General features: G+C 41.9%; 2 protein-coding genes across 21 annotated transcripts in view; one reads left to right on the top strand and one right to left on the bottom strand.

The window, feature by feature from the left end:
* NSUN6 (NOP2/Sun RNA methyltransferase 6) overlaps positions 1 to 27,233 on the top strand; it is a 108,136-nt gene that overhangs the window by 62,655 nt on the left and 18,248 nt on the right. For 4 of the 8 annotated variants that reach the window (XM_021064826.2, XM_084980216.1, XM_005653806.4 and 1 more), the window contains 2 exons: positions 2,346 to 2,471; positions 4,464 to 5,101. In XM_021064826.2, the coding sequence (XP_020920485.2) occupies positions 2,346 to 2,471; positions 4,464 to 4,691 (354 nt within the window). In that variant the 3' untranslated portion in view covers positions 4,692 to 5,101. Of the gene's footprint in view, positions 1 to 2,345; positions 2,472 to 4,463; positions 5,102 to 5,627; positions 6,006 to 6,164; positions 6,228 to 7,642; positions 7,947 to 9,686; positions 10,224 to 12,103; positions 13,431 to 27,233 lie in introns of those variants that run through there. The other 4 variants (XR_014817875.1, XR_014817878.1, XR_014817877.1 and 1 more) reach the window with 4 other exon arrangements.
* Positions 7,442 to 27,233, bottom strand: part of CACNB2 (calcium voltage-gated channel auxiliary subunit beta 2) — a 455,426-nt gene continuing 435,634 nt past the window's right edge. For 8 of the 13 annotated variants that reach the window (XM_084980209.1, XM_021064817.2, XM_021064823.2 and 5 more), the window contains 4 exons: positions 15,919 to 16,070; positions 14,020 to 14,115; positions 12,246 to 12,431; positions 7,442 to 11,379 (listed from right to left, as the gene is read on the bottom strand). In XM_084980209.1, the coding sequence (XP_084836335.1) occupies positions 10,903 to 11,379; positions 12,246 to 12,431; positions 14,020 to 14,115; positions 15,919 to 16,070 (911 nt within the window). In that variant the 3' untranslated portion in view covers positions 7,442 to 10,902. The remainder of the gene's footprint in view (positions 11,380 to 12,245; positions 12,432 to 14,019; positions 14,116 to 15,918; positions 16,071 to 27,233) is intronic. The other 5 variants (XM_084980211.1, XM_084980210.1, XM_084980212.1 and 2 more) reach the window with 1 other exon arrangement.

Here is a 27,233-nt window from a genome sequence, read left to right as displayed (position 1 = left end):
AGAATGTGGACACGTCCTGATTTGAGCCATGGCTTCTGCATATAAGTTAAGGGGTTTAAGCACAGGGGTTTCCAGATTTGAGAAGGGGGGATAATAACTGCCCTGACAGGGTTACCTCATTGGAGACAGTAACTATACCTCATAGTGGTTATAGGATTTATTGAGAAAATCTATGTAATGTGCTTAAAACAGTCATTGGCACCTAGTAGCAAAGTTTAAATTCTGATCAGTGTACTGTGTATGGATCAGTGTACAGGGTATGGTTAAGAAAGCATATTATTTGAATTTTTTTAAAAAAGATTTTCATTAAAAATTTAAAAAACTGAGAATTTGAAAAGAGAAACTTGAGTTCTGTGGGACAAGTTCCTTTTCCTATTGCACTTTATTTCCTGGACAAATACTGATTGGGCACCTTCTCTGTAAAACGCTCCTCTTGGTGCTGACTGTATGGTAGTCAGCCTCACCTTTATACACAGGATTTCTATTCTAATTAGGGAGGAAAATTAACAAATAGATGAGTGAGGGATTTAGGGCATTTCAGGATGATAATCCATGGAGCAAACTGAAGAAAGGACAGGAATGCCTGGTCAGAATAGTTGGAGTTGGGAGTTCCTGTTGTGGCTCAGGAGGTTAAGAGTCCAGTTAGTATCCATGAGGATGCGGGTTCAATCCCTGGCCTCACTCAGTGATTTAAATGATCTGGTGTTGCCATGAGCTGTGGCGTAGATCCTGGGTGCTACGTGGATCCCATGTACCACTGGGATCTAGCATTGCTGTGGCTGTGGTGTAGTCTGGCAACTGCAGCTCCCATTCAGCACCTAGCCTGGGAACTTCTGTATGCCACAGTGTGGCCCTTAAAAAAGAATAGTTGGGAGTAGGACTCAGGGACCCAGGGTGGTCTGGGAGGGCATTGCTGGGACCTGGAAATAGAAGCAAAGATAAGAAGGTTGTGAGGAGGGAGCAGCAGCGCAGGGACTGAGCAGAGCTTTCCGAGCTGTTGCAGAGATCCTGAGGGGCGTGTCCTGCGGGATCCAGACCAGCAGAGGCTGGTGGTACTCAAGCAGAGCGAGTGAGGCACCCAAGAAGGGAAGGCAGTGAGAGGCCGGCTGTATGCGGGGCTTTGCAGGCAGCTCTGAGGATATGGGCTTTGACTCCAGGTCATGATGGAGAACATTTGAAGCTGAGAAGAGACAGCTTTAAAAGCACCACTCTGGCTGCTGAGAATAGATGATAGGAGGGCATGGAACTAAGCAGGAAGGAAACTGTTGGGATAGTCCAGGCAAAAGATGCTGCAGCTTGGAGCAGAGTGACAGCAGTGGGAGTGGTGAGGAGAAGCCAGCTTGTGGATTTTGCTTGATAGATGGGGATGCGGGAGAGAAAGAGGCACATGAAGGATAATCTGAGGTGGGGGCCCGAGCCCCTGGAAGGACGGGCATACTTCTGCAGTAGGTTTCAGAGAAGACTGTTACATCTGACTAAAAATGTTGAGAAGGCAGTCGAATATAGAGTATGGAACTCAAAAAGGAATCTCAGGAGTTCCCCATGTGGCCCAGTGGTAACAAACCAGATTAGTATCCATGAGGATATGGGTTTGATCCCTCAGCAGGTTAAGGATCCAGCATTGCCATGAGCTGTGGTATAGATCTTGGGTGTGGCTCAGAACTGGTGTTGCTGTGGCTGTGGTGTAGACTGGCAGCTGTAACTCTGATTTGAACCCTAGCCTTGGAACTTCCATGTGCTGTGTGTCCCTAAAAAAAAAAAAAAAAAAAAAAAAAAAAAAAAAAAAAAATTTAAAAAGGGATCTCATCTAAAAATGTAGATTTGTGAGTTTTTAGCATAAAAATGGAGTCTAGGCGTTCCTGTTGTGGTGCAGCGGAAACAAAGCCAACTAGGAACCATGAGGTTGTGGGTTCGATTCCTGGCCTCACTCAGTGGGTTGAGGATCTGGCATTGCCATGAACCATGGTGTAGGTCACAGATGCGGCTCGGATCTGGCATTTCTGTGGCTGTGGTGTAGGCCAGCAGCTGTAGCTCTGATTGGATCCCCAGCCCGGGAACCTCCATATGCCGAGGGTGCAGCCCTAAAAAGAGAAAACACACAAAAAAAGAGTCTAAAGTCGTGAAACTGAGTGATCATATTTAGAAAGGTCTTGGTTCCTGTGGACTGAAACAGCTCCAAGATACTGAAGTGCACCTGGTCTGGACCACTAATTGGAGAATCCTGGCTCTACAGGCCAGCATGTGTTTATCTCAAACACTTGGAAAAGGTTTATATACATAGATAGAGATCTTGGAATGTGTATTCGCTCTTGTGGTTCGCACAGTCTGATGACACTTTGCTTTAGGCAGTTGAGCTGCTGAAGCCGGGGGGCGTGCTGGTTTACAGCACATGCACTGTCACGCTGGCAGAAAACGAAGAACAAGTTGCCTGGGCCCTGGGAACATTTCCCTGCCTTCAGCTGCAGCGCCAGGTGAGAAGAAGGGAAGGGCGGTTGTGTCTGGGTCATCAGATGAGTCACGGAAACTTAAGCACGGTGGGGATCAGAGGATTATGGGTAGAGACACATCAGAGAAGAATTCCGAGACAGAATTGCAGTTTCTCTAAGGAGAGCCGTTCCAGATTGCACCTCCTGACAGCGTTTTCCCACGCCTTCCTTCTGGACCGTTGTGTGAAAATGTCACAGAGCTCAGGTGGACTTCTATTACGTGTTTATTTGACTTGTGGCTCTCGTTCACGTTAGTCAGAATTTTGTTACCAAAAAACACCCCCACCCCGGTCCTGTATTTTTCTGATAGGGAAAATGTTTAGCTTTTCTTTCTGATGTCACATCAAAGCCCAAACAGGCTTTAATAACTGGGATATCAAAAGACTAGCCATGGGGAAGAAAATGGTTCAGGATTATTGCTTCAGTATGGTTTCTTATATAAAATATGGAACATTTAAAAAGCTTTCTTATACTTTACCTACCACTGGCTTTCTGTTGTGGCTTGGGGTTTTTGTGAGTTTTTTGGTTTTTTTGGTTTTGTTTTTTTTTGGTTTTTTTTTGTTTTTTTGCTGCATCCATGGCATGTGGAAGTTCCTGGACCAGGGATCACACTCACACCATAGCAGTGACAATGTCAGATCATTAACCTTCTGTGCCATAAGAGAACTCTCTGTTCTGGTTTTTATTAAAACTATATTTATGACTAGATTTTCAGCTTATGATGTTTGAGACTAGATTTAAATCTGTAGTGATGCTCACATTCAGATATATTGAACGTCTCCCTTTGGTTTTCCCTGTGCAGGATTCTAGTAAGTCCCTGGAACTATACATGAATTAAAAAACAGTTCAGAGGTGGTTTCTAGAGTTAGAAATGAAGACAGTCACATTGTAAATGAAAAGGCCTGAGAATTTACTTAAATTTTATGTGTGTGTGTGTATGCACATGCACAGTCAGTATATACCCAGAAAGCGATGGAACGTCCCCCACCCTCCAGGGTTAATAAACACTGGGTTTTCAGACATAAACCAGAGAAAATAGATCTTCATTAACATAGGCATTGTGAAATGGTGACAGGTTTTATGCATCTTTCCTAGTAGTGGTTTGCAAGTATCACTCAGTTCCTTATGATTTGGTATTTCTCTAACTGCTTGATTCAGCTTTACTTATGTCTTAGTATTCTAGTACATTTAAAAACAACAACAAAAAAAGAGAACTGTTACCATCCAGTTGTTATGGGCGAGAGAGAGGCATCTTGAGACACCCAAGAAACTCCTGTCCGTTTGGGGGAGTCTGACAGACAAAGCTGCATTGTCATCTACTGCTGTTACTGGTAGTCATGCTCCACTTATCAAGTACCCCGTGTGCCAGGCATGGTACCCCTTGCGTGAGCCTCGGAACTGGGCGTTTTATCTCCTTTATGGATGAGGAAACATTTATGCAAAGTTACTTTCCCAAATCCCAACAGCTCCAGTTGGGTAGGGCTGCAATTTGAACCCTTGTGTTCTGTGAAGCTCAGGCCTTCTGCTGTCGTGGTACTAGACCTGCACGTGGGCTGTCCCAGGTACTCACTTGCCAAGTCACCTGATATTACCCCTCTCCCACTTCACTACCTGGAAAAACCGCTCTGAAAGGTTGTTTACTGGAGTTCCTGCTGTGGCAGTAGGTTAAGAATCTGACTGCAGCGGCTCGGGTCACTGTGGAGGAGTGATCCCTGGCCTGGTCCAGTGGGTTCAAGGATCCAGTGATAGGTCAGAAGCTGCGGCTTGGATTCAGTCCTTGGCCTGAGAACTTCCATAGGCTGTGGTGCGGCCATAAAAGAAAAATGAGTAAAGTGTACAGATGAATAGTTAGAAAAAATAAAGTAAAAAGGTGTTTTTTTCTGTTTCTGGAATTGGCGAAAGCTACAACTTGGTCATAACAGGCACACTTACTCACGCGAGGGTGTTCGTCTGTGTTTGCTCGTCCTCCCCGAGCAGGACCCTCAGATCGGAGGAGCAGGGATGATGGGAGCTGGCCTGACATCTGAACAGTTGAAACAGCTGCAGCGATTCGATCCATCCATGGTGCCATTATGGGACACTGACATTGATTCTCTCAGAGACACCAGAACTGAAGACATGATCCGGCTGGCAAATCAGGACTGTATAGGTTTCTTCATTGCAAAATTTGTAAAAGGCAAAAACACAAAGGTGAAGGCGCCGTAGAAGTGAAAATTCCAAACATTTGCTGTGCACTGGTTTTTTTTTTCCCCTTAATTTAAATCAGATTGTCATCAGGCCACGTGATTGATGACGTGGTTGCTAAGGAAATGGAAAAGGCTGCCAGCTGTTCCACCAGGAACCCAGGGACTTGATCAAGAGACTCTGCTTCATAGAGGACATAGCCAGGGGGCGATTTGATATTCTATTTCTTGTTTTTAAAATAATTTTTTTCTTCATGGATTTAGCAGAGTATAAAGAAGGCAGTATGAAGAAAAGGGGATGCCTATAAATGTTTGGAACATACTTTCACTTGGGGTCTTTTAATTTGTAAAGAGTACAAATCATTTTTAATGTTAAAATCAGTGGATTTAACATAAGGAATAAAATCCGCAATATTTAATTTGGTTATAAAACATGTTTTCTGTTCCTGAGTTCATGTGTACAAGTTGCTTACGAATTCAGGTTATGGGAACTATAACTTATTTATCGTGTGCCGGGAACTGAGCTGGGGATTTTACCTGACTTTTTCTGTTGACTGTTTCGTCAAATCAGCTCCCGTTCACCTGAATTCTGGGCCTCTCCTAAATGACAGTCTCCCTTCACTGTGTTTACTTTTTTCCCCTTCATATTTAAAAAAACTTTTTTTTTTTCTTTTTATAGCCTCACCTGTGGAACATGGAAGTTCCTGGGCTAGGGGTTGAATTGGAGCTGCAGCTGCTGGTCTACCTACACCATAGCCACGCCAAATCCGAGCCAAGTCTGTGACCTTTACTCCAGCTTGTGATAATGCCAGATCCTTAACCCGCTGAGAGAGGCCAGGGATTGAACCTGCATCCTCATGGACACTATGTCAGGTTCTTAACCCCCGAGCCACACCAGGAACTCCCCCCTTCGATTTTAAACTGAAAACTAAAATGAAACTTTTTTTTTACTCTATAGATTAAAAGTGAGAATACTGCACAATTTGGGTACCTTTTATCACCTGGTGGATCACATACAGGTTATTAAGAGATGTGAGTGGTAAGAAAGAGAAAAAAGCATCCTCTGAGAGCTGGGAAGTGGCTGGACACTTAGAGCTAGGCCTTGGCGTCCTACCACCGAACAGAAGCAGGTCCAGAGAACACCGACCTCAGACCAGGCACCTGTGACTGGGGCAGATCAAGACAAAAAAAGACCTTTTCACAGTTAAAAATCTGAAATCATCCAAACTGCAAATGTGACCAAACACATCTCTCCCTGTAGTGGCCCGTTTAAGAGGACTGCCTTTTTAAAATTAATTGTAACGGTGGGCTTGCTTCATCCTACCTGCTTTTTTAGGTAAGATATATTAAAATACTCAATACCCAGCCATAGTTTAAAAGCTGTCTCATTTAGTGTTAATAACATCCATTCTGTAAATTCACATCTACCCAAATTGAGCCATGGGCTCAATACTTCTGTTGGAAGTAATTGCCTAATAGTTTTTTTTTCTCATAGGTTTCCATTAAGAATTTCTCGAATCTGTTGTATCCATCAGGAATGCCAGGTCTCGTGGATCAGGTGAGCTTCAGAAGGCCTCTGCTTTGAGGAAGCCTTTCTCACACAGCCTTCTCTGAGGCTGGGTTAGGCATTTCTCTGTCTACACCCCTTGTACCTCTATCTCCTGCTGTCTTGGCACTTGACACATCCCTCCAGGTTACCCTATAGGCATGCCCTTGACCCCTGCCCCCAGGCTTGAAGGCAGGAACCCTGTGCTTTCTGTCAGAGCTTCAGACAGATCTTCCTTATATCCTTATTTTTTCTTTTCCCTGCTGCTTCTGCAGCATATGGAAGTTCCCAGGCTAGGGGTCAAGTCGAAGCTGCCAGCAGAACACCACAGCCATGGCAACACTGAATCTGAGCTGTATCTGTGACCTACACCAGAGTTTGTAGCAGTGATGGATCCTTAACCTACTGAGGGAAGCCAGGAATCAAACCTGCATCTTCAAAGACAATATGTTGGGTTCTTAACCCACTGAACCACAATAGAACCTCTCATTACATTCTTCTTAAATGAGGGGAAAAAACATTTCAAGTGCCATAAGATTGAAACATGTAACTAACTTCTTTCCACCTTTCATTCTGTCTTAGGTCCAGTAGATGTCATTTGTCTAAAGAGAAACACCATTTACTTGTACTTCTGTTTATAGGGCTCGGCATACTTCCCTAGACTTCAACTGCATCTTAAAAAAATACACAAACTCCATTTCTTCTCATGCTCTCTGTAAAGCCTTGTAGGTGCTAAGCTGGAATGGAAATGGTAGAGAAGGAGCCTAGTGGCAGTCATGGGAAGTTGTAACTGATACCACAGATATCAAATATAAGCAATGCAGGCCAAACAGAAGAATATTTACATATTAACAACAGAAAAGACAATACTGGTAAAATGTTTAACGTAGACCTTTCTCAGTGGGTATCTTTCAAAAAATAGGAAAATAAAACATGCTTTTTTTTTTTTTTTTTTTTTAAAGTGTGCACCCATGGCATCTGGAAGTTCCCAGACTAGCAGGTCGAATTGGAGCTGCAGCTGCTGGCCTGCACCATAGCCATAGCAAGGCAAGATCCTTAACCCACTGAGCAAGGCCAGGGATTGAACCTGTATCCTTATGGATACTAGTCAGGTTTGTAACCTGCTGAGACACAATGGTAACTCCCACTTGCAATTTTAAGGAATACAGATGTTTAAGAAAAATATGATAAAAGGAAAAAAATCAGGGAAATGTGGAGAAAATTAATTTTATCTTTTAACATATTTAATGTTACCATAGTTATGTCTGTGAAACAGAAGCATTTTAATTCAACAGTGAGTACATTTTACTTTAAAACCGTGTATCACATTTTAGTTTAAATAACAAAGTACAAATAGTTAAAAATACAGCTTAGCCACCGTTCAACAGCCGACCCAGAGCCATCTAATTACCTGTGTTCTCTGACAGTGTGACCCTTGACGTATGAATAAGTTGAGAATATCCAGAACTAGCAGCACTGCATCACCGTGCAGAGGGTGAGGAATTAAATTCATCATCAAGATGGAGCTCCATTTTAAGAATGAACAGTAAAATTCAAAATCCAAGTCAAGAATTGCTGAATACATAAATTGAAGGTGGGGAGAAGTTGACTCAGGAACCTTTTACCTGCCGGAAGCTGTCGTTTTATCAGACGTGATGGGAAGACCACACTGCAGGCCCTCAGTGACTGGCAAGGCCCCATAGGAAGATGGGCCATGAGTGGGAGGTGCTGGTGAGTATTTAACCTACTTTCAGCTCTAAGAACCATTCCTAAAGTGGCAATCACTACTGCTAATGATCAACAGTGCAGAAGCCAGCTCTCTTTATTTCTGTGATATGAAATGACTTTACACCAGGTTGTTGGACATTTCAGTGTAGCCGACAGTGACTGTTAACATGAATGCCTAGCAGACCGTGTCAAAATGTGGCATTTGTCCCAAAGTACAGCATGACTAAGACATCCTACAATTTAGCAGCACCTTTTTGTAACAGTAACTTAAAAGAGCAGTAGAGAAAGAGCAAAGGAAAAACTGAAATAGGTTTGACGAGAAAACATCCAACTATTGAGAACATTTCCAGCATTTTCTAGGTCAACTACAAAACCATGATTCTACAACCAGCTAGGTTAAGATTAAACCTTTGCTCTCTGAAGAGACGAAGATTTTACATTCCACAAGTCAGTAAATATGCCATTGTTCTTGGATTTTTTTTAATTTACATGTTTAGTTCGCACTGATTACACATGTGCCCACTGTACAGATGTCACATGTAGATGCTTTTATGTCAAATCCTGCTAGATAGGCTTTTGAGGAATACTCTGGATTTGGACTGACATGTTTCATAGCAAAGTGAGAAACAATACAGGGACAAAATTTTAAAAATGGAATCCATTAGCACGACTGAGAGGGTTCAATGGTAGCAGCAAGAAAGATACCAGATCTACTTCAAGAATTTAAATATTCATTCCAAGGTCATTTACTGGCATGAAATTTCGTATAGGGACGGATTGGGGCCATGATGGAAAGTTTGTTGGAAATATTTTTTAAAAGTAACCCTAATTGGAATACAGTTTCCCAATGATGTGACTGTTTTACATCAAAAATTTATATATTATGACTGCTGTTTTTATATTCAATAAATAAAGCTATGTCAACACTATAGAGCTAATTAACAAAGAGGTTGATTGGGAAATGTTTTTCCTATTTATACTAGCTGAGAAAACACTAGATACATAACTCATTTTTAAATCTTTCTGGGGGGGGGATAAGGAGTTAAATGTGTAACAGTTTTACCTATAAAGATCCAAGCAATATTTGGCAAGAACCTGGAATAAAAGAAGCAAAACAAAAATAGAGATTAACCTATTTAACAAAGTTATAAAATGTGCAGATCTGAAGGTAGGCAATCACAAGGCAGTTTTCCGGGGACAGACTTCAAGGGCTGGATACTTGCACACGGAATACTGTTTTACCTGTCCAGTCACAGCTGGACAGATGGACACTAAAGAGATACAGAGGAGGCTTCAGCCTTAGCGTGACAGCCACCTCGTGCCGCGGACGCCTGGCGACAGCGTCTTCTGGCTTCCCCTTCAGTGGAGAGGTCTGCCATAGGAACATATTCTCAGCGTTTTTGTTCACTTCAAGTCACCTCATTTTGCCCTGATTTCTTGCGAACAGCAGAAACTTTGGTTATAAGAAGCACTTCTAGGTTTTGACGGACAGCAAGACGGTTGGAGCTGGTGGGGGAGGAGGGGGTGGAAGGGGAGGCAAAGCGGAGAGACGACACAGCGGGAGGGAAGGACGGTGCGGTTGGGCGAGGCAGCGGGAGGAGTCAGACGAAGTTATTTCCCCCGAAATTAACCCTACAAGCGTGTAGACGTTTCCTCCTAAGACAGACACTCAAGCACATAAGAGATTGTACATTTCCAGTGAAACACTCACAGTTAAAAGTTGCCCGTATTTTTCCTCTTCAGGAGCAAAAACAAGGAGCCAGCAGATGCGCGCCCCCTCTGGCTGTGAGCTTCCTCCCGTCCCTGCCCGCCCCCCGAACCCCGCAGCATCCCGCGGCCTGTGACCTGCAGGGCAGGTGGGTGGGCGCCTGACGCCAGGCTGGTTTCTTCATCCGTCTTCCGCATTCAGATCCACTCGTGCACACTCTCGCACCCAGACCCACACGCATGCACACACGGAACTCCGGCTCAGACGACAGTGGCCGCGAAGCACGCGGTTGTCGCAGGCAGTGCCCAGCGATGGAGTAGAACAACCTTTGGAGTTTGATTATATTTACCATCATTTACGGTCAAAATCGTTGACTTACAAGGATGGGAAAACATTCAGAAATCAGCCTGTTCAAGTCAAGCAGTCACACGTATTTACAGTATGTACAGACTTTCTCCTAGAACGGGGATAGGTGTCTGGACGATGGTATTACAAATTTCCTGAAGGTGGGCGTTTCTAGTCCCTGTAATTCATAAAGCAAATCTGCTGACTTGGCATTTAAGACTCTAAAACAGTGTGGTCAAACTGATATATATATATGTATATATATATATAATATATATAATTATCATAAGAAGGTGTTTGCAGAAATAACATTTACAAACTGTCTATACAGTACACAATACTAGTACATAGAAAATAGATTCTAACTTTATGATCCCCTTTGTGTAAGGCAAGACTGAATCTGTCCCCAAATTTAGTCAGCCAGAGGTACAAGCAAGAAACAGTGGTCCATGGATGAATATGCAAATCAGGTCGGTGCCTACATATTAAAAATCTGGAGAATCAAGAAATCCAATTTTTAATCTGGGCCAGTCCTGGCCCGCTGGATACATCAACTACATTTTGGAAAATGTCAGCTATGCGTCTTAAAATACTAACGCCACGTGGATGGCAACAGATTTTGTTCAAGTGGCAGCAAGCCCAGACAGTTGAAATAGTCCAGTCCGCAACCAGAGGATGGCAGCCTTTCCAGGCCGATTCCCGCAGCACTTAAAAAGGAAAAAAAGGATATTAATACTCTATTTCATGCTATTGCTAGTCAAGCAACAGCAGAACAAATATACAGGACAGATCACGTAATTGCGATGTAGACGCCCCCAGACTGAGTGTGAGGGTGGTGGTGTACAAGACTTTAAAAACCAAAAAAAAAAAAAAAAGAAAAACCCCAACAACACAAAAGGACGAACGTCACTGGCGGATGTAAACATCCCTGTTGCAGTCCCCAGCCTCGTTCCGCTTCTTGGCGAGCCCTTCTGCATCCTTGAATTTGTGGCGGCTCCGCTGTCTGCTGCACTCGTTGTGGTCCTGCTCCCGATCCGGGTCCCGGGCGCGGTGCCGGGACTCGCGGTGTCTGTGCTCACCACCTCCGTGGGGCTCCTCCCTGTGGCTGTGGTCACGGTGGGCGGCGCAGTGGTCCACGGGCTCGTGGCAGGAATCTTCCTTGGGCTCCACGTAGGCGGAGTCTCGACTCTCCTGTGTCTCTGAGTCCAGCGTCTCCTGCCTGGAGAGGCCGCGGCCGGCACCACTGCGGTGGTTGTGGTGCTGGGCGGAGGACGAAGACCGGTGCTGGGGTTTCCGGACCAGCTCCGGGCAGGCTTCTTCTTCAACTTGGGAAGCAGACCGGCCCGGGGCTGAGCGATCTGTCCTCTGATCACCTGGAGGACCCTGGAGGCAAAGGGGGCAAACACAGGCCTCAGCCAATTCCGGAGTCGTTAGAACTGTCACAAAAGCAAGTCATTCCCAGTGGAGTCCCTTTTTGAGGGATTTGAAAGTGAAATCTAACCTTGTTCGGTCACTTAATTCTTTTGATAACATCCAGTGGCGTTTGTATTGTATTGGACTTTGTGTTAATTTTTAAGTGCCTAGGACGGTGCACAGAGGAATTTTTTTTTTTAATAAATGGAGGAGGGAGGGTGTTCCTTATTTGCTCATAGCTCAACTATAGATACAGGCCCCTGAGATGTTTATACATGGGTGCTCAAATACATGTGGGAAGAGGAGAATTTATGATGTTGGCTTTAAGGGGAAAAAAAATGATAAAATGTCAAATGCTTTAAATGGCAGATAATGAGACCAGCACTATTGTAAGAGAGTGGCATATATTAAGTAACACACCCACCTAATAAGACAATATAGAGAACAGACATGAGATGGGACAGGTCATGATATGGCCTCATGAGGTAGGTGGCCAAGAGTATTCCTGAGGCACAGAGCAGGTAAGGAATTGGTCCAAGATTACACAGCAGGGAGGAGAAGGTGAGGGATGGGAACCCAGGCAGCCTGAGTCCACAGGCCATCCCTGGCTTAGTAGGCTTAGTAGGCTTAGTAGGCTATGGGGCTATGGGCTAGGGGCTCTTACAGATTCTGCCAGATTCTGCTTTTCTTATAGGTACTCAGTTAATACTGGAGATACTTGAGGACTCAGCGTTTGTCACATTCTGGATAGAGCTGCCCAGTTGGAACAAGCACAGCACCCGGGATCGGGGCACAGATCCTAGCCAGGCGGCCGCAGGGAAGAGCTGCTTGCTTACTTGTGAGTGAGAGGCCAGAGTCGGGCTCATGGGCAGGGTCGAAGTGGCCAGAGTACGGCTGAGGAGAGGGTTGGGGAGGCTGCTGCTGGGCGGGTGGGTGGCCTTCCAGTAGGCCTCCAGGTAGTCGGCCAGGTGCTCACAGGCGTCCTCAAGCTGGTTCTCATCCAAGATCACATCAAACGATTCCTGCAGAGGCAGACATTCCAAACGGCACACTCAGGCCAGCCGAGTCCAGGCCCAGCTTCACAGCCACCCAACCTCCCCAGCTCCCCCAGGTAAAAGGGGAGGAGGGAAGGGCGCCTCTGCCCTTGCTGGTGTGCTCCTCCCTCCTCCTTTTCACAAGGCCCCCTGTCCTATTAGTCAGGTTGCAAGGGCCTGTCTGTAGACTGTTGTGTAGAACACAGATGCCGCACCCGTATAAACCACCGGGAAGTGAACGGGTGTAATAACAGCGGTTACCCCGCATGATAGAAAAGTTGCCAGTAGTTAAAAAAGGAATTAATTGATGCTTTTTTAGAAAAGAGATGTGAAAAACACAAGCTTGTGAAGCAGCGCAGGAAGAAGCCTGCTTTTGACATGGAAACTGTGAAAAGCTGAGTCTTGGAAATGATCAAGGCAGGGTTAAGAGAGGAAATCTGTCACAGGAAGCTGAACCCACTAATGATTTGACACGGTCCACACTTCAAAATGATTCCACATTCTTAAAAATTTTTAACATATGCCAAGTAATCATACATGGATATAATCATAATTCTTAAACCTTCTGATAAACATTCATTTAAAAAAAGTCAAAGCCCCAAACTATATATAGCACAGTATGTAATTAGGAAGAGTATGTTCAGGGGTCAGAATCTGGGTGACTGATTGGTTTAGAAATTGGTTTTTATATTGCCTCAGATCAATTTCTTAGACAGTGATTAAGAACTTGTTTCACTTAGTAGGAGAATCTCTAGTTCCATCCATGTTTCTGCAGTTGGCATTATTTTATTCTTTTTTATGGCCAAGTAGTATTCCATTGTGTATTTGTGCTAGGAGGTTGGAGGGAGTGGGTTGGACAAGAAGTTTGAGGTTAGTAGATGCAAACTATAGCATTTCAAATGGATAAGCAATGAGGTCCTGCTATATATAGCACAGGGGACTATATCCAATCACTTAAATAATGGAACATCATGGAAGATAGAAAAAGAATGTGTGTGTATGTGTGTGTGTGTGTATATATATATATATATATATATAATATGTATAACTGGGTCACTTTGGTGTACAGCAGGAATTGACAGAACATTGTAAGTCAACTATAATAAAAAAAAATACAACTGGCAACGTGCTCCCTGATTCCCAAATAGATCCATCTTTCAAACCAGAGTTTTGAAACAACGATCTGACTTCATTCAAGATACCATTTAGATGTTAGATATTAACAAGGCAAGGCCACCAGAGAACAAACTGTAGCCATTCGAAGACCATGACCTGGATAAGGCTCATGGCAGGAGGTGGACAGGGAGTTCCCTGGTGGTCTAGTAGTCAGGAGTTGGTGATTTCACTGCTGTGGTCCAGGTTCAACTCCTGGTCTGGGAACTGAGATCCCACATCAGGCTGTTGCATGCCATGGCCGAAAAAAAAAAAAGAAAGAAAATACTTCCCTTCTTGGAATGAAGGCCACTGCTGCTAGAGAGGGTTCTCTGAAAGGACAGATGGTTGCCTGTCTGGTTTTTGTTAAGAAAACAAAACCTGCCTGGTCTGATGCCTTCAGGTGGATCAATACAAGACTTACTGGAGGACACTGGGCCAGCTTATCTGCTGCTACCATCTGGACATTGAGGTGTTTAGCTTGAGATTTTCCTCGAGATTTTATTAACCTTTGTAACACCTGTAAAAGATGAGATTTTTAAACAGGAATATCTGCACCCAGGTAAATAACAAGGTTCATCATTTACTCCTTTCTCTGGGGCCTTTTTCATATAGCACTAATGGTTTATAATAGATTGAGCTAGAGAGTAGAATATTTAAGATGATTTCCAAAATGCACATGTTAACATAAATCTCAGTTGCAAGCTTCAAGGAAGATTACCAGCATGGAGCGTATTCTGAGTCTCATCTTTTTTTTCAAGGCTAGAAGTTCTCAAACTTTCTGTCTCATGATTTCTGTTTTAAAAAATTGTTGAGGGACTCCTTGCTATGGTACAGAGGGTTAAGAATCCAGCTGCAGTGGCTCCGATAACTGGTGGGGTGTGGGTGTGGTCACAGGATATGGTGTTGCCACAACTACAGCCTGTATTCGATCCCTGGCCTAGGACTTCCATATGCTGTGGTTGGAGCCATAAAAAAATAAGGTTGAGAACTCCAAAGAACTTTTTATTTATGTAAACTGTATCTCATGTTTCCATGAGAAATTAAAAAATATTAATTCATTAAAAATTATGGGAGTTCCCATCATGGTGCAGTGGAAACAAATCTGACTAGGAAGCACGAGGTTTTGGGTTCAATCCCTGGCCTTGCTCAGTGGGCTAAGGATCCGGCGTTGCCGTGAGCTGTGGTGTAGGTCAAAGATGAGGCTCAGATCTGGTGTTGCTGTGTCTCTGGCATAGGCTGGTGGCAACAGCTCCAATTAGACCCCCAGCCTGGGAACCTCCATATGCCGTGGGTGTGGCCCTAAAAAAAAATTATGAATAAACCTCTTACATGTTAACATATATCACCTTTTTGATAAAAATAGCTAAATCATTTGCCAATTCCTTGAATGACTGGCTTCCTTAGAAGATAGCTGAAATAGCCTGCTTCTAATCTGCTACAGTATATTTTGTTTGAAACACACATAGATAATCCAGCCTCTTGCAGATATGTAATTCAGAAAAGGAATATGTTAGTAGCCTTTCAGATAGATAATTGCGGATATTTTTTTTGATACTACAGTAAACAAGTGGAGTTTTTTTTTTTTTTTAAGACTAGCTGCCATGTGAAATCTAAAATCCTATCAATGAACTTTTCTTATTATTTCGTTACATTAAATTCCATCAGTCTTTCCTGAAATGTGAATGGGTCTGAATCTGCCTGGCATGTCCGTTCAAATAAAAATGGGGTTCCAGGATGTTCATTTTAGAAGTAATCACACCAGCACTTGTCCTTGAGATAACTTAAGACTACGTAGCCAAAGAATTTGAAGTGTACTTCCTTTTCTGTTAATAGAGTATTAAAAAGGCCTGGCCTGAAGAGTCAGAATTTAATAGAATAATGTTACTACTTCGCCAGGACATTATCAAGTGAACTGGGTGGTTTGCTTTACCAAGGAGAAAGCAAACAACAGTGGCTGGTGATTCCTGCTTAGACGTCACCCGCCACTGCTTGTGCACCATCAGTGCAGATGTCAGAACAGCGAAAAAGGGGGCGAATGTCTCAGTGTTACCATGGAGATGCTCTTCACCTAATGGGCCCTCTGACAGCACCGCAGAAGCTCCTCCACCACGAATCCATGGGCTACTCTTTGGGAATCACTGTTCTAAACCATGAAATTAATTCATCCTGCTCTGCTCATATGAATCTTAACAATTCTTGATCACCACATTGCTCTTCAAACCCTTTGTGGTGGATAAAGCCTGTTTATAATTGGAAAGCAGCATATTAACACATTTTAGTAAAGTTTCAAGACACAACAAACAGTAACAATCTGACTTACCTTAGGAGAAGAAATCTTGACATACACTATAATAGGGGCCAGAGAGGTTTTACTGAGTTGAGCTGGATGATTAATAGTATCTGCATCAAGGACCACCAGTTGCAATGTTCTTGCAAGTTCAAAAATCCTCTCGATTTCACTCTGAACTTCCGCTGTAAAAGGTTAAGCAGAGTTTGATTACAGTATTTTTAGACCAGATTGAGATAGATAAAAGTAAAAGGCTACTCCTGGAGGTGAGCCATTAGGTTGTCTACAGGTAAGAGAGCCGAGAACAGGCATCAAGGGAAAAAGCCATTTCTTCACAACACCTCTAGAATTTAGAGAATTCCTCTCAATCAGCTATAAAATTTAGTTCTAATATAACATACAATCTCTGAGAGTCAACTTTTTTGGCTCTTTCTCTGCTGACTTGTGTTTGGTGCTATAAAACTTCACTCTATGAAGTCATTCCATGAAAATGTTGTAAAATAGAAACTTGAAGAGCTGTCTGTCTGTCGTGTTGGTTTCTGACCACTCTAGCCCAGCAACCATCACCAGCTTTCCTGTCAGTGCCTGGGCTTATCTGTGTTTGCATGTCACCTATTGGTCTGCTTTCTGAAGACGATGGTGTTTAGAGATGGATATTAGCAAGCTGAACTTCAGCACACAACAGGACAGGCTTTAAGAGTGTTTACAACAGACTCGTCCAGAAACCCACTTCTCCTGTCTTCCACCAACAAAAGACTAATCCTCTAACATTCATGCTTTAAAAGGACAATTATATATGAGGCAGCACCACAAAAATATGATTTATGGAAAACTTAAACATCCAAAAATCTACTTGAATGCCATAAAAATCATTCAGTTCATCTACTTCTCTATGATCTCTCTAGAGTCTAAAAAGGGCTGTCCAAGAAAATTTTTTGTGATGATGGATTTTTTTTCTTTTTAGAGCTGCTCTTATAGCATATGGAGGTTCCCAGGCTAGGGGTCGAATTGGAGCTGCAGCTGCTGGCCTACACCACAGCCACAGCAACTCGGGATCCAAGCCACATCTCTGACCCCCACCACAGCCCACGGCAACACCAGATCCCTGACCCACTGAGCGAGGCCAGGGCTCAAACCCGCATCCTCATGGATACAGTCAGATTTGTTTCCACTGTGCCCCAGCGGGAACTCCCGATGGAAATACTCTTTATCACTGCTGTCCAGTATGGTGGCCACAACCCACATAGGGCTGTTGAGCACCTGAAATGTAGCGAGTATGAATGAAATTTAAATAGTCAGAAACTACTAGACATCACAGGTCTGTAACACATAATATGTAGCTTGCAGTGCCCACTACAGTTATGAAAGGCCAATTCCATGAAATTCCTGGACATTTAATTCCTCTTATGCCATTTGGATCCATGCAGAAGATTCCTGGAGATGATTTTTAACTAGTATATTATGCCAGAAAAGGCAAATCACTAACTGTATGTCTCAGAGATGTTCTGACTAGAGTCCTTTCATTTACCTGGATGGCTTTAAAGTCAGGCCCAGACCACTGGAGATGCTAGCTTTAAAATAGTATTTGATCACATTACCACCCATGACACAGTTTTGCTGAAAGAAAAACTATTAAGCTTCTGGATCTACCAGCTGATAAATATTGTAAACAGGCAAGTATATAAAGTATATTAACAGTGTAATGAATGCAGTTAGCAAAATGCAGTCTCTGAAAAGCCTAAAGAGTAAGTGACCCAGTTTCTTAAAAAAATTACAAGGAAGTAAAAGAGCTATGGAATACTAGATTAAGAGCGTTTAAGGATCTGTGAACCAATCAGAGTATATGGACTTTATTTGAATCCTGACCCAAACAAATGGTAATTTATATATTTATGATGCATAAGTGAACAAAATGTTTTTGTGTGTGTGTATATATATATATATATATATATATATATATATGCATGTGTGCGTATATATGTCAGTTGAGAAATGATGCATGGCTTAGTGACAATTTTAACAATATTAGATGCATTACTGTTAGGGTCTGAGACTGGAGTTATGGTTTAAAAAGTCTTCAGTGTTTAGAAATGCACACTGAAGTATTTATAGATAAAATCCTATAATATCAGGGATTAGCTTCAAAATAATTTATAGACAGGAGAGGGAGAGGGGAAGACTGGAAATGAAATGAGACTGGCCATGAATAGGTGATAGTGGAAAGTAGGTTCATATGTAACTGAATTTCCTTAAATAACAGTTTTAGAAATAAAAGTGGTATCGTCATCATTTCTTTCATTACAGTGTTCTAAAACATTACTAATACTGTTATTTACTCTCTTTCCTGTTGATCTTTAAACTTTTATTCCAGTTACAACCTTGCTTCTTTGTGCCCTTATAAATTTTTCCTGGCCACTGATCCCCAGCAATCAAGTGCCAGTCAGAGCTAATATTTATTGTAAGCACTGAAAATTTTGATTAGTCCCTACAGCTAACGTCATACTCAGTGGAAACACTGAAAGCTTTTCCTCCAAAATAGGGAAGAAGACAAGAATGCCCCCTCCCGCCACTTCTCTCAACTTGAAAGTCCTAGCCAGAGCAATTAGGCAAGAAACAAGGAAAGGGCATGCAGACTGGAAAGGACGTGAAACTGTCACTGTTTGTAGATGACATGACAGGACATACAGATACCTCTTAAAACTACACCAAAAGACCCTCAGAACTAATAAGTTCAGTAAAGCTGCAGGATATAAAATCAGATACAAAACTCTGTTGTGTTTCTATACCCTAATAATGAACTATCAGAGAAAGTAAGAAAACAATCCCATTTACAATTCTATCAAACAGAATCCCTGGGAATAAATAAAACCAAGGTGCTGAAAGGCCTGTACACCGAAACCTTTAAGCACTGATAAAAGAAATTGAAGAAAAAAACAAATAAATGGAGATATATTCCATGCTCGTGGATTGGAAGAATTGATATTAAAATATCCATACTGCCCCAAGTGATCTACAGATTTAAAGCAATCCCTGTCAGAAATCCAATGGCATTTTTCACAGATACAGAAGGAACAATCTTAAAATTTCTATGGGGAGTTCCCATCGTGGCACAGTAGAAACGAATCCAACTAGGAACCATGAGGTTGTGGGGTCGATCCCTGGCCTTGCTCAGTGGGTTAAGGATCCAGCATTGCCAAGAGCTGTGGTGTAGATCGCAGACAGGGCTCATATCTGGCGTGGCTGTGGCGTAGGCCAGCAGTACAGCTCTGATTAGACCCCTAGCCTGGGAACCTCCATGTGCAATGGGTGCTGCCCTAAAAGGACGAAAGACAAAAAAAAAATTTCTGTGGAATCACAAAAGACTCCAAATAGCCAAAGCAATCCTGGGAAAAAATTAAAAGCTGGAGGAATCATGTTTCCTGATATAACCACAAAAGACTCCAAATAGCCAAAGCAATCCTGAACAAAAATTAAAACCTGGAGGAATCATGTTTCCTGACATAAAATTGCATCACAAAACTGTAATAAAATAGTATGGTTTTGACATAAAAAGATACATATGTCACTGAAACAGAATAGATCACCCAGAAATAAACCCATGCATATACCATCAGTTAACCTGTGACACAGGAGTCAAGAGTAGACAGTGGGGAAAAGGATAGTCTGTTCAATAAATGATGTGTGACAATGATGGCCACATGCAGACAGTAAAACGGGACTACTCACACTTTCACGCCATACACACACACAAAAACACAGCTCAAAACCATTGAAAGGCTAAAATGAATCACCTGAAACCATAAAACTCCCAGGAAAAATCATAGGTGGTAATAAGCTCCGTGACATGCATCATGGAGATGGTGGTTTGTTTTTTGTTTTGGATTTGACACCAAAAGCAAAAAAATAAGTAGACATCTGAGACTACATCAAACTAATGCAGTCAAGGAATCCATCAACAAAATAAAAAGCCTGCCAAATAGGAGAAAATACCTGCAAATCATATATAGGCAGATCAGATTGCCACAACAGAGCAGATATTAACAATCAAGCAAGCCACATGGATTTTTTGGTTTCCTGGTGCAAATAAAATTATGTTTATGTAGAAGCAACCCAAGTGTCCACCAACAGATGACGGAATAAAAAAGATGTGCCATAAATGTATATATAATAGAATACTACTCAGCCATGAAAAAGTTCCCCATTTGTGACAGAGCTGGACCTAGTGGATATTATACTTAAATAAGTCAGAGAAAGACATATTGTGTGATATTAGCCTATGTGGAATCTAAAAAAATAAAACAAATGAATATAATAAACAGATTCATAGATACAGAGAACAAACTAGTGGTTACCAGTAGGGAGAGGGAAAGATTAGGGGCAAATAGGGGTGGGGGGATTAAGATATACAAACTATTACGGATAAAATAAGCTACAGGATATATTACACAGCACAGGAAAATAAAGCCATTATATATAATGTTGTTAAATGGGATATAATCTATAAACATTGTCTCTGTAAGGATGCAGGTTCGATCCCTAGCCTTGCACAGTGGGTTAAGGATCTGGCGTTGCCGAAACTTGAGGCTTAGGCCACAGATGGCTTGGATTTGGTGTTGCCTTGGCTATGGCTTAAGCCTCAGCTGCCACTCTGATTCAACTCCTGGCCTGGGAACTTCCATATGCAACAGGTGCAGCCCGAAAGAAAAGAAAGAAAGAAAGAAAGAAAGAAAGACCCCACAACACGTTATTAGTAAAAAATGCTAACCTACAGAAGGTCATAGTGGTAACAAAAGATCACTAATTGATTAATCACATAGATCACCTAGATTAATCACATAGATCACCATAACAAATATAAGAAGGTTTCCAATATTGGGAGAATCACAAAGACATAGAAGTGAGCAAATGTCTGAAAAATGGCACTGACAGACTTGCTCAACATAGGGTTGCCACAAACCTTCAATTTGTAAGAAACAAGATATCTGCAAAGTGCAATAAAGCAAAGCATAATAAAATGAGGTGTGCTTGTATATGATGAGTTAACATCAAAAAAATATTAAGAACTCTTAAACCTAATAGCTAAAAACCAAACAGGCCAATTAACAAATGGGAAGCTCTGCATAGACATTTTCCCAAAGAAGATATACCGATGCCAGCACAACAGGTACATGACTAGATGCTCAGCAGCAGTACCTGTCAGGGAAATGCAAATCAAAACCACAGTGAGACATCCCCTCACACCTGTTAGAACGGTTACCATTAAAGAGACAGTAACAAGTGTTGTGGAGGATGTGGAGAAAAGGGAGCCCTTGTGCACTGCTGGTGGGCATGCTAATTGGTGCAGCCACTATGGAAAATGATATGGAGGTTCCTCAAAAAATTAAAAGTAGAACTACCATATGATCCAGCAGTTCCACTCCTGGGTATGTACCTGAAGGAAATGAAAACACTTAATTCAAAAAGATACTGGCAGGAGTTCCCGTTGTGGCTCAGTGGTTAATGAATCCGACTAGGAATCATGAGGTTGCGGGTTCAATCCCTGGCCTTGCTCAGTGGGTTAAGGATCCGGCGTTGTCGTGAGCTGTAGTATAGGTCGCAGATGCAGCTTGGATCCTGCGTTGCTGCGACTCTGGCGTAGGCCAGCGGCTACAGCTCCCATTAGACCCCTAGCCTGGGAACCTCCAAATGCCACAGGTGTGGCCCTAAAAGGACAAAAGACAAAAAAAAAAAAAAAATAGTTGCACTCCATGTTCATTACAGCACTGTTTACAGTAGCTAAGACCTGAGTGTCCACCAGTGGATGAATAGATAAGGAGAATTTAATACACAAACATACAGACGAATACTGCTGAGTCATAAAGAAGGAAATCCTGCCATTTGCAACAACACTAATGGACCTTACCGACTTTATGTTAAGTGAAGAGAAAGACAAATATCATACAATCTTAATTAAATGTGGGATAAATTCATAGATATAGAGATCATATCAGTGGTAGACAGAGGTGGGAATTGGGAGGAAGGTGGTCAAAGGGTACAAATATATCCTGCGGATGTAACTGCACAGCCTGGTGACTCTAGTTAACAATACTCTACTGTATATTGAAAGTTACTGAGAGAGAGGATCTTCAAAGTTCTCATCACAAGAAAAAAATCTGTTACTGTATGTAAAGTTGTAACTAGACTTAACTGTGGTCATTACACAATAGATACATGTGTCACATCATGTTGTATACCAGAAACTAATACAATGGTATATGTCCATTATGTCTCAATAAAAAGAGATTTGATCACAAAGATTTATACTTATGTGCTCAGTTAATAACAGCTATTTGCACAGTCACAGAGTCTCACACCTTAAAATAACTTCAAGTTTTCAAAGGTTTGAACACTTATTTTTTTTAAATGATGATAAATGTAATACTTGTTCATTGTATAAAATCTGGGTAATAAAAGAAAATCCATTATTCTGTATCCCCAAATTATTTCTATTAACATATGTCAACATATTAATATCTGTATCATGTACATATGTTCTAGTATTCTCACGCTTTTAAATTAAGCGGGAAAACAAGATATTCTTTTAAAAATTTAAAGGAGAATTTTAGAATCCCGATGCAACATATTAGTAAATAAACCTTAAAAAAAGATGACCAATAAATTCTGAAGAAAATATTTTTAACTTAAAATGCTTCAAAAAGAAATACATCTTAAAAACCCTTTAGAAAGTGGCATAGAGGGAACCTCAACATAATAACCTACCTCAACGTAATAAAGACCATGTGTGACAAACCTACAGCTAATACTATTCTCGATGATGAAAAGCTGAAAACACTTCTTCTAACATCAGGAATAAGAGAAGGATGTCTACTCCCACCACTTTTATTCAACATAGTTTTGGAAGTCCTAGCCAGGAATCCAGATTGGAAAAGAAGTAGTAAAACTTTTTGCTGATGACATAATACTATATATAGGAAATCCTAAAGCTGCTTAAACAACAAAACATACAACTACCATATGATCATTCAGTCCTACTCCTGAGCATATATCTGGAGAAAACCATAATTGAAAAACATACATTTGGAATTCCCACTGTGGCACAACAGGGCCAGCATTGTCTTAGGAGCACTGGGACGCAGGCTCGATCCCGGCCTGGCACAGTGGGTTAAGGATCCAGTGTTTCTGCAGCTGTTGCTTAGGTTGAGACTGTGGCTGGGATCTGATCCCTGGCCCAAGAACTCCATATGCCGCAGGGCAGCAAAAAAACAAAACACATGCATCCCAGTGTTCATTGCAGCACTGTTAACAGTAGCCAAGACATAGAAGCAATCTAAATGTCCAACAACAGAGAAATGGATAAAGAAAATGTGATATAGGAGTTCCCGTCGTGGCGCAGTGGTTAACGAATCCGACTAGGAACCATGAGGTTGCAGGTTTGGTCCCTGCCCTTGCTCAGAGGGATAAGGATCTGGCATTGCCGTGAGCTGTGGTGTAGGTCGCAGACTCGGCTCAGATCCTGTGTTGCTGTGGCTCTGGCGTAGGCCAGCAGCTGTAGCTCCGATTCGATCCCTAGCCTGGGAACCTCCATATGCCATGGGATCGGCCCTAGAAAAGGCAAAAATAGAAAAAAAATAAAAAAGAAAAGAAAAAGAAAATGTGATATATACAATGAAATACTACTCAACCATAAAAAAGAACAAAACAATGACACTGCATTAACACGGATGGGCCTAGAAATTATACTAAATGAAGTAAGTCAGAAAGACAAATATCATACGAGATCGCTAGTATGTGGAATCTAGTAAAAATGGTACAAAAGAACTTACAAAACAGAAACAGACTCAAAGATTTTGAAACTAAAGTTATGGTTACCAATGGGGAAACTTTGGGGGGATGGATAAAATGGGAAGTTGGGATTGACATATACACACTACTACACATGGAATGAATGGATAACTAACAAGGACTTCTGATACAGCACAGGGAAATCTACTCCATACTATGTAGGGACCCGTATGAGAAAAGATTTTGAAAAGGAATGTATATGTGTATCTGCATAACTGAGTCACTTTGCTGTACACCCAAAACTAATACAACATTCTAAGTCAACTATACGCCAATAAAATTTTCTTAAAACATGTATCTGTAATAGCGGTTTTCCTTTGACAGAGTACTCCATGCCTTAGAGTTTATTTCCAAAAAAGAAATGTCAAAGACTGCTGATACTCATTTCTGAAACCGATAAGCCTTACTCATCTGTCCGTATCCCAACCTCTTACACCTGCTGAATTACAACTGGTGCCGATAAAATGAGGATCATTTCTGTCTCCGCTTTCTACCTCTGATACCTAACAGCCACGTTCAGGAAAATCATGTTTTCTGCAAGATAAGAAAGAAGGGATGGATGAGCAACAAGGCTCTACTGTCTAGCACAGGGAACTATATTCAATATCCTGAGATAAACCATAATGGAAAAGAATATGAAAAATTAGGTATAACTGAGTCACTTTGATATACAGCAGAATTAAACGATGAAAATCAACTATATGTCAAGGAAATTTAAAAAGGCAAGTTGTTGGTTTGCAAAGAAGTTTCTGCAATTGAAGGACACTGTAAAAACAGAGGAGGTTGTTACACTTTGCAACTAGTGTTGGAGGACGTTTGAGTGGTCAGTTAAGAATTCCTAAGACCTTGATGGCTCCAGTATCAGTGATTTCACGGCAATTCCAATGCCATTTTCATATTCACTAAGCACAGAATTCTCATTTTGAAAAGTTCCTTACTTAGCTTAAAAAAGGAACTCTGTAGGTTGGCTCTCCCTGATTATCAGGAAGTTGGCCCACTGTGTTAACAGGGTCTCATCCCAATAAACCTCTCCTATCTTCACCTAAAAAAAAAAAAAAAAAGAAAAGGAAAAAAAAGGAACTCCTGTGAAGCCCTCTTGAAACACCTTTGCTTTTGGCCAGGCCCAGTAAGTGCTGCCTCTGGCCTCCCACTCCCAGGCACCAAAGTGGTTTGGGACAGAAACTGGGCTTTGCCACCTCGTGGAGCTGTGCGATGCTTGGGTAACGGGCTGAATTTCTTGGAGCCCCTAAGTCTTATCTTCTGTCAAATGGAAACGAGGACCAAGTGAGTCAACACGCAAAGCATTTATTGCAGGGCCTGGCCCATAGTAAACCCTTAATGAATGCCAGCTATTGCTCTGTGCCCACCTCTGCTAACATTCACCCCACTGCGTTTCGGTGACAGGATTGAAAACTTTTCCAGCAGGCGGTGAACTGATAGAAAACAGGCAACAGTAAGTACATAATTACTTCCACTCCTCCCCTCACCACAGTGCTTGGCACATATTTGGCAACCAAAAACTGTGTGGAAAGAATGAGTCAATTAAAAAGGCAAAGAAAAAATATGTAATCATTATATGTATGTATATATATATATATATTTGCCTTTTTAATTGACTGTATATATTAGGCTGAAGCTGCAGTTATACAGAAAATTCATTAAACACATCCTCAAAAACCTGAATAATAAATTTGCCTGCTGAAATCCATTTAGATGAAGTGCTCCGTTTTGGGTTGAGATCTGGCTCTAGCTGGGCCATCAGACCAATGCTGTAGAATAAAACGTGTGCTCATCTCTTAAGACAGACACGGCTACACTGGGAATGGACAGGTCAAGATGCGGGAAGAAGTGAGAGTCAAAAGATCAACCAGGCCCACAAATTCCATGTTGATTCGCAAGCCTATAGCCTATCATCAGCCCTTCAGTCTCCATAAATTCTTTCTCTCCCTAAGAGGAGCCTGATGGATGAGTCAATGTAACCAGCATTGCGGCTCTGCTCAATGGAGAAAACCCTGGACTGGTCGTGAGGACACCCACGGTCCAACCTTAGCTTTAAGGTGCCTTTCCCACGCCACACAGGTCCCTTCACTCCCTGTGGTTCTTAGATTCTTCGCTATACGGTGATGGGCTAGAACAAGAGGGGTAGTTCTCAAACCTTGGTATCACCTGGTAGGCTTGTTAAACCAGAGGTGGTAGGGCCCCACATCCAGTTTCTGATTTTATAGGTCCAGGTGGGGCCTGAGAATCTTCACTCCTAATGCCACATAATGCTGATGCTGTTGCTTTCAGATCACACCTGAGAACCAATGAACTAGATGCTCTCAGGTTTGTCATCCCACGTCCACAGTCCCTGGTGTGATAAACTTAAGTGATGAACTTTAAAAAAAAAAAAAATTTTAAGGGCTACACTGGGGGCACATGGAAGTTCCCAGGCTAGGGGTCAAATCGGAGCTGTAACTGCTGGCCTACACCACAGCCACGGCAACACGGGATCCAAGCCGTGTCTGTGACCTATACCACAGCCCATGGCAACACTGGCTCCTTAACCCACTGAGTGAGGCCAGGGCTTGAACCCTCGTCCTCATGGATACTAGTTGGATTCATTACCTCTGAGCCACAATGGGAACTCCTGAACTTTTGACACTTTTATGATAATGGGAGGCTCACATGCAGTTGTAAGACATACTGTGCCCTTCACCCAGTACCCCTTGAAGGGAACATCTTGCAAAACTAGTGCAAGATCCCAACCAGGATATTAATATTAATACAGTCTGTCCATCTTATTCAGATTTCCCCGGTTTTAAGTACCCATCTGTGTGTGTGTATACACATGTGTGCTAAGCTCTAGGAAGTTTTCCTCTATCTACTTCCACAGTCAAGAGACAGAACAGTCTGACAAAAAATAAAAGAAAGACTTTTGACAAAGTATCTAAGCTGGCTCTTTAATTGGGTTAAAAATATTTACCAGGTTGTAAACCTTGTCTGACCACTTAGTTGCAAGGTAAATTCCTTGCTCTACTCCCTGTGTTATCAATTCCAACTATTGCCCTGTGCATGCTACATCTAGCTTCACTTCCTTTACTCTTTCATTTGCTCAATATCTCCCACATAGTTTTTGCTATTGTGTGACACAAATAGATACCACTATAGCATACTTTTCTACAAATGCCTGCAAGGAGGTAGCCTATTTTCCTAAATTGATTTGTCTCTGGAAAATTGCTTGGGGTAAAACCACACCCTGATTTGAAGAGACTATAGAGTTGGGCAGGTTAAAGGAACTCCGGGAAGAATTATTTTATAAAGTAATCATCTGAGTTTATTATTTTTAAAAGTTGGGATTTGGAATTGCAAATAACGGTATCATCAGGCCCTTTATTCTTTTAATTCAAATATTTTATTTCTGAGTATAATGTTATTTATGTGTATAGTTAATGTAGTTATTTTTAAATTACGATGTTTGACCAATACTACAACTGAGAACACAGGTCAGAACTTACATGAACCCA

Source organism: Sus scrofa, chromosome 10, assembly GCF_054392235.1.
Source record: "Sus scrofa isolate SSC_HxYL_T2T_F1_AM1 chromosome 10, Sscrofa_HxYL_maternal_Yorkshire_Landrace_v2.0, whole genome shotgun sequence".
In the NCBI taxonomy this organism is placed as follows: domain Eukaryota; kingdom Metazoa; phylum Chordata; class Mammalia; order Artiodactyla; family Suidae; genus Sus; species Sus scrofa.
This window is presented reverse-complemented; position numbering and strand designations above follow the sequence as displayed.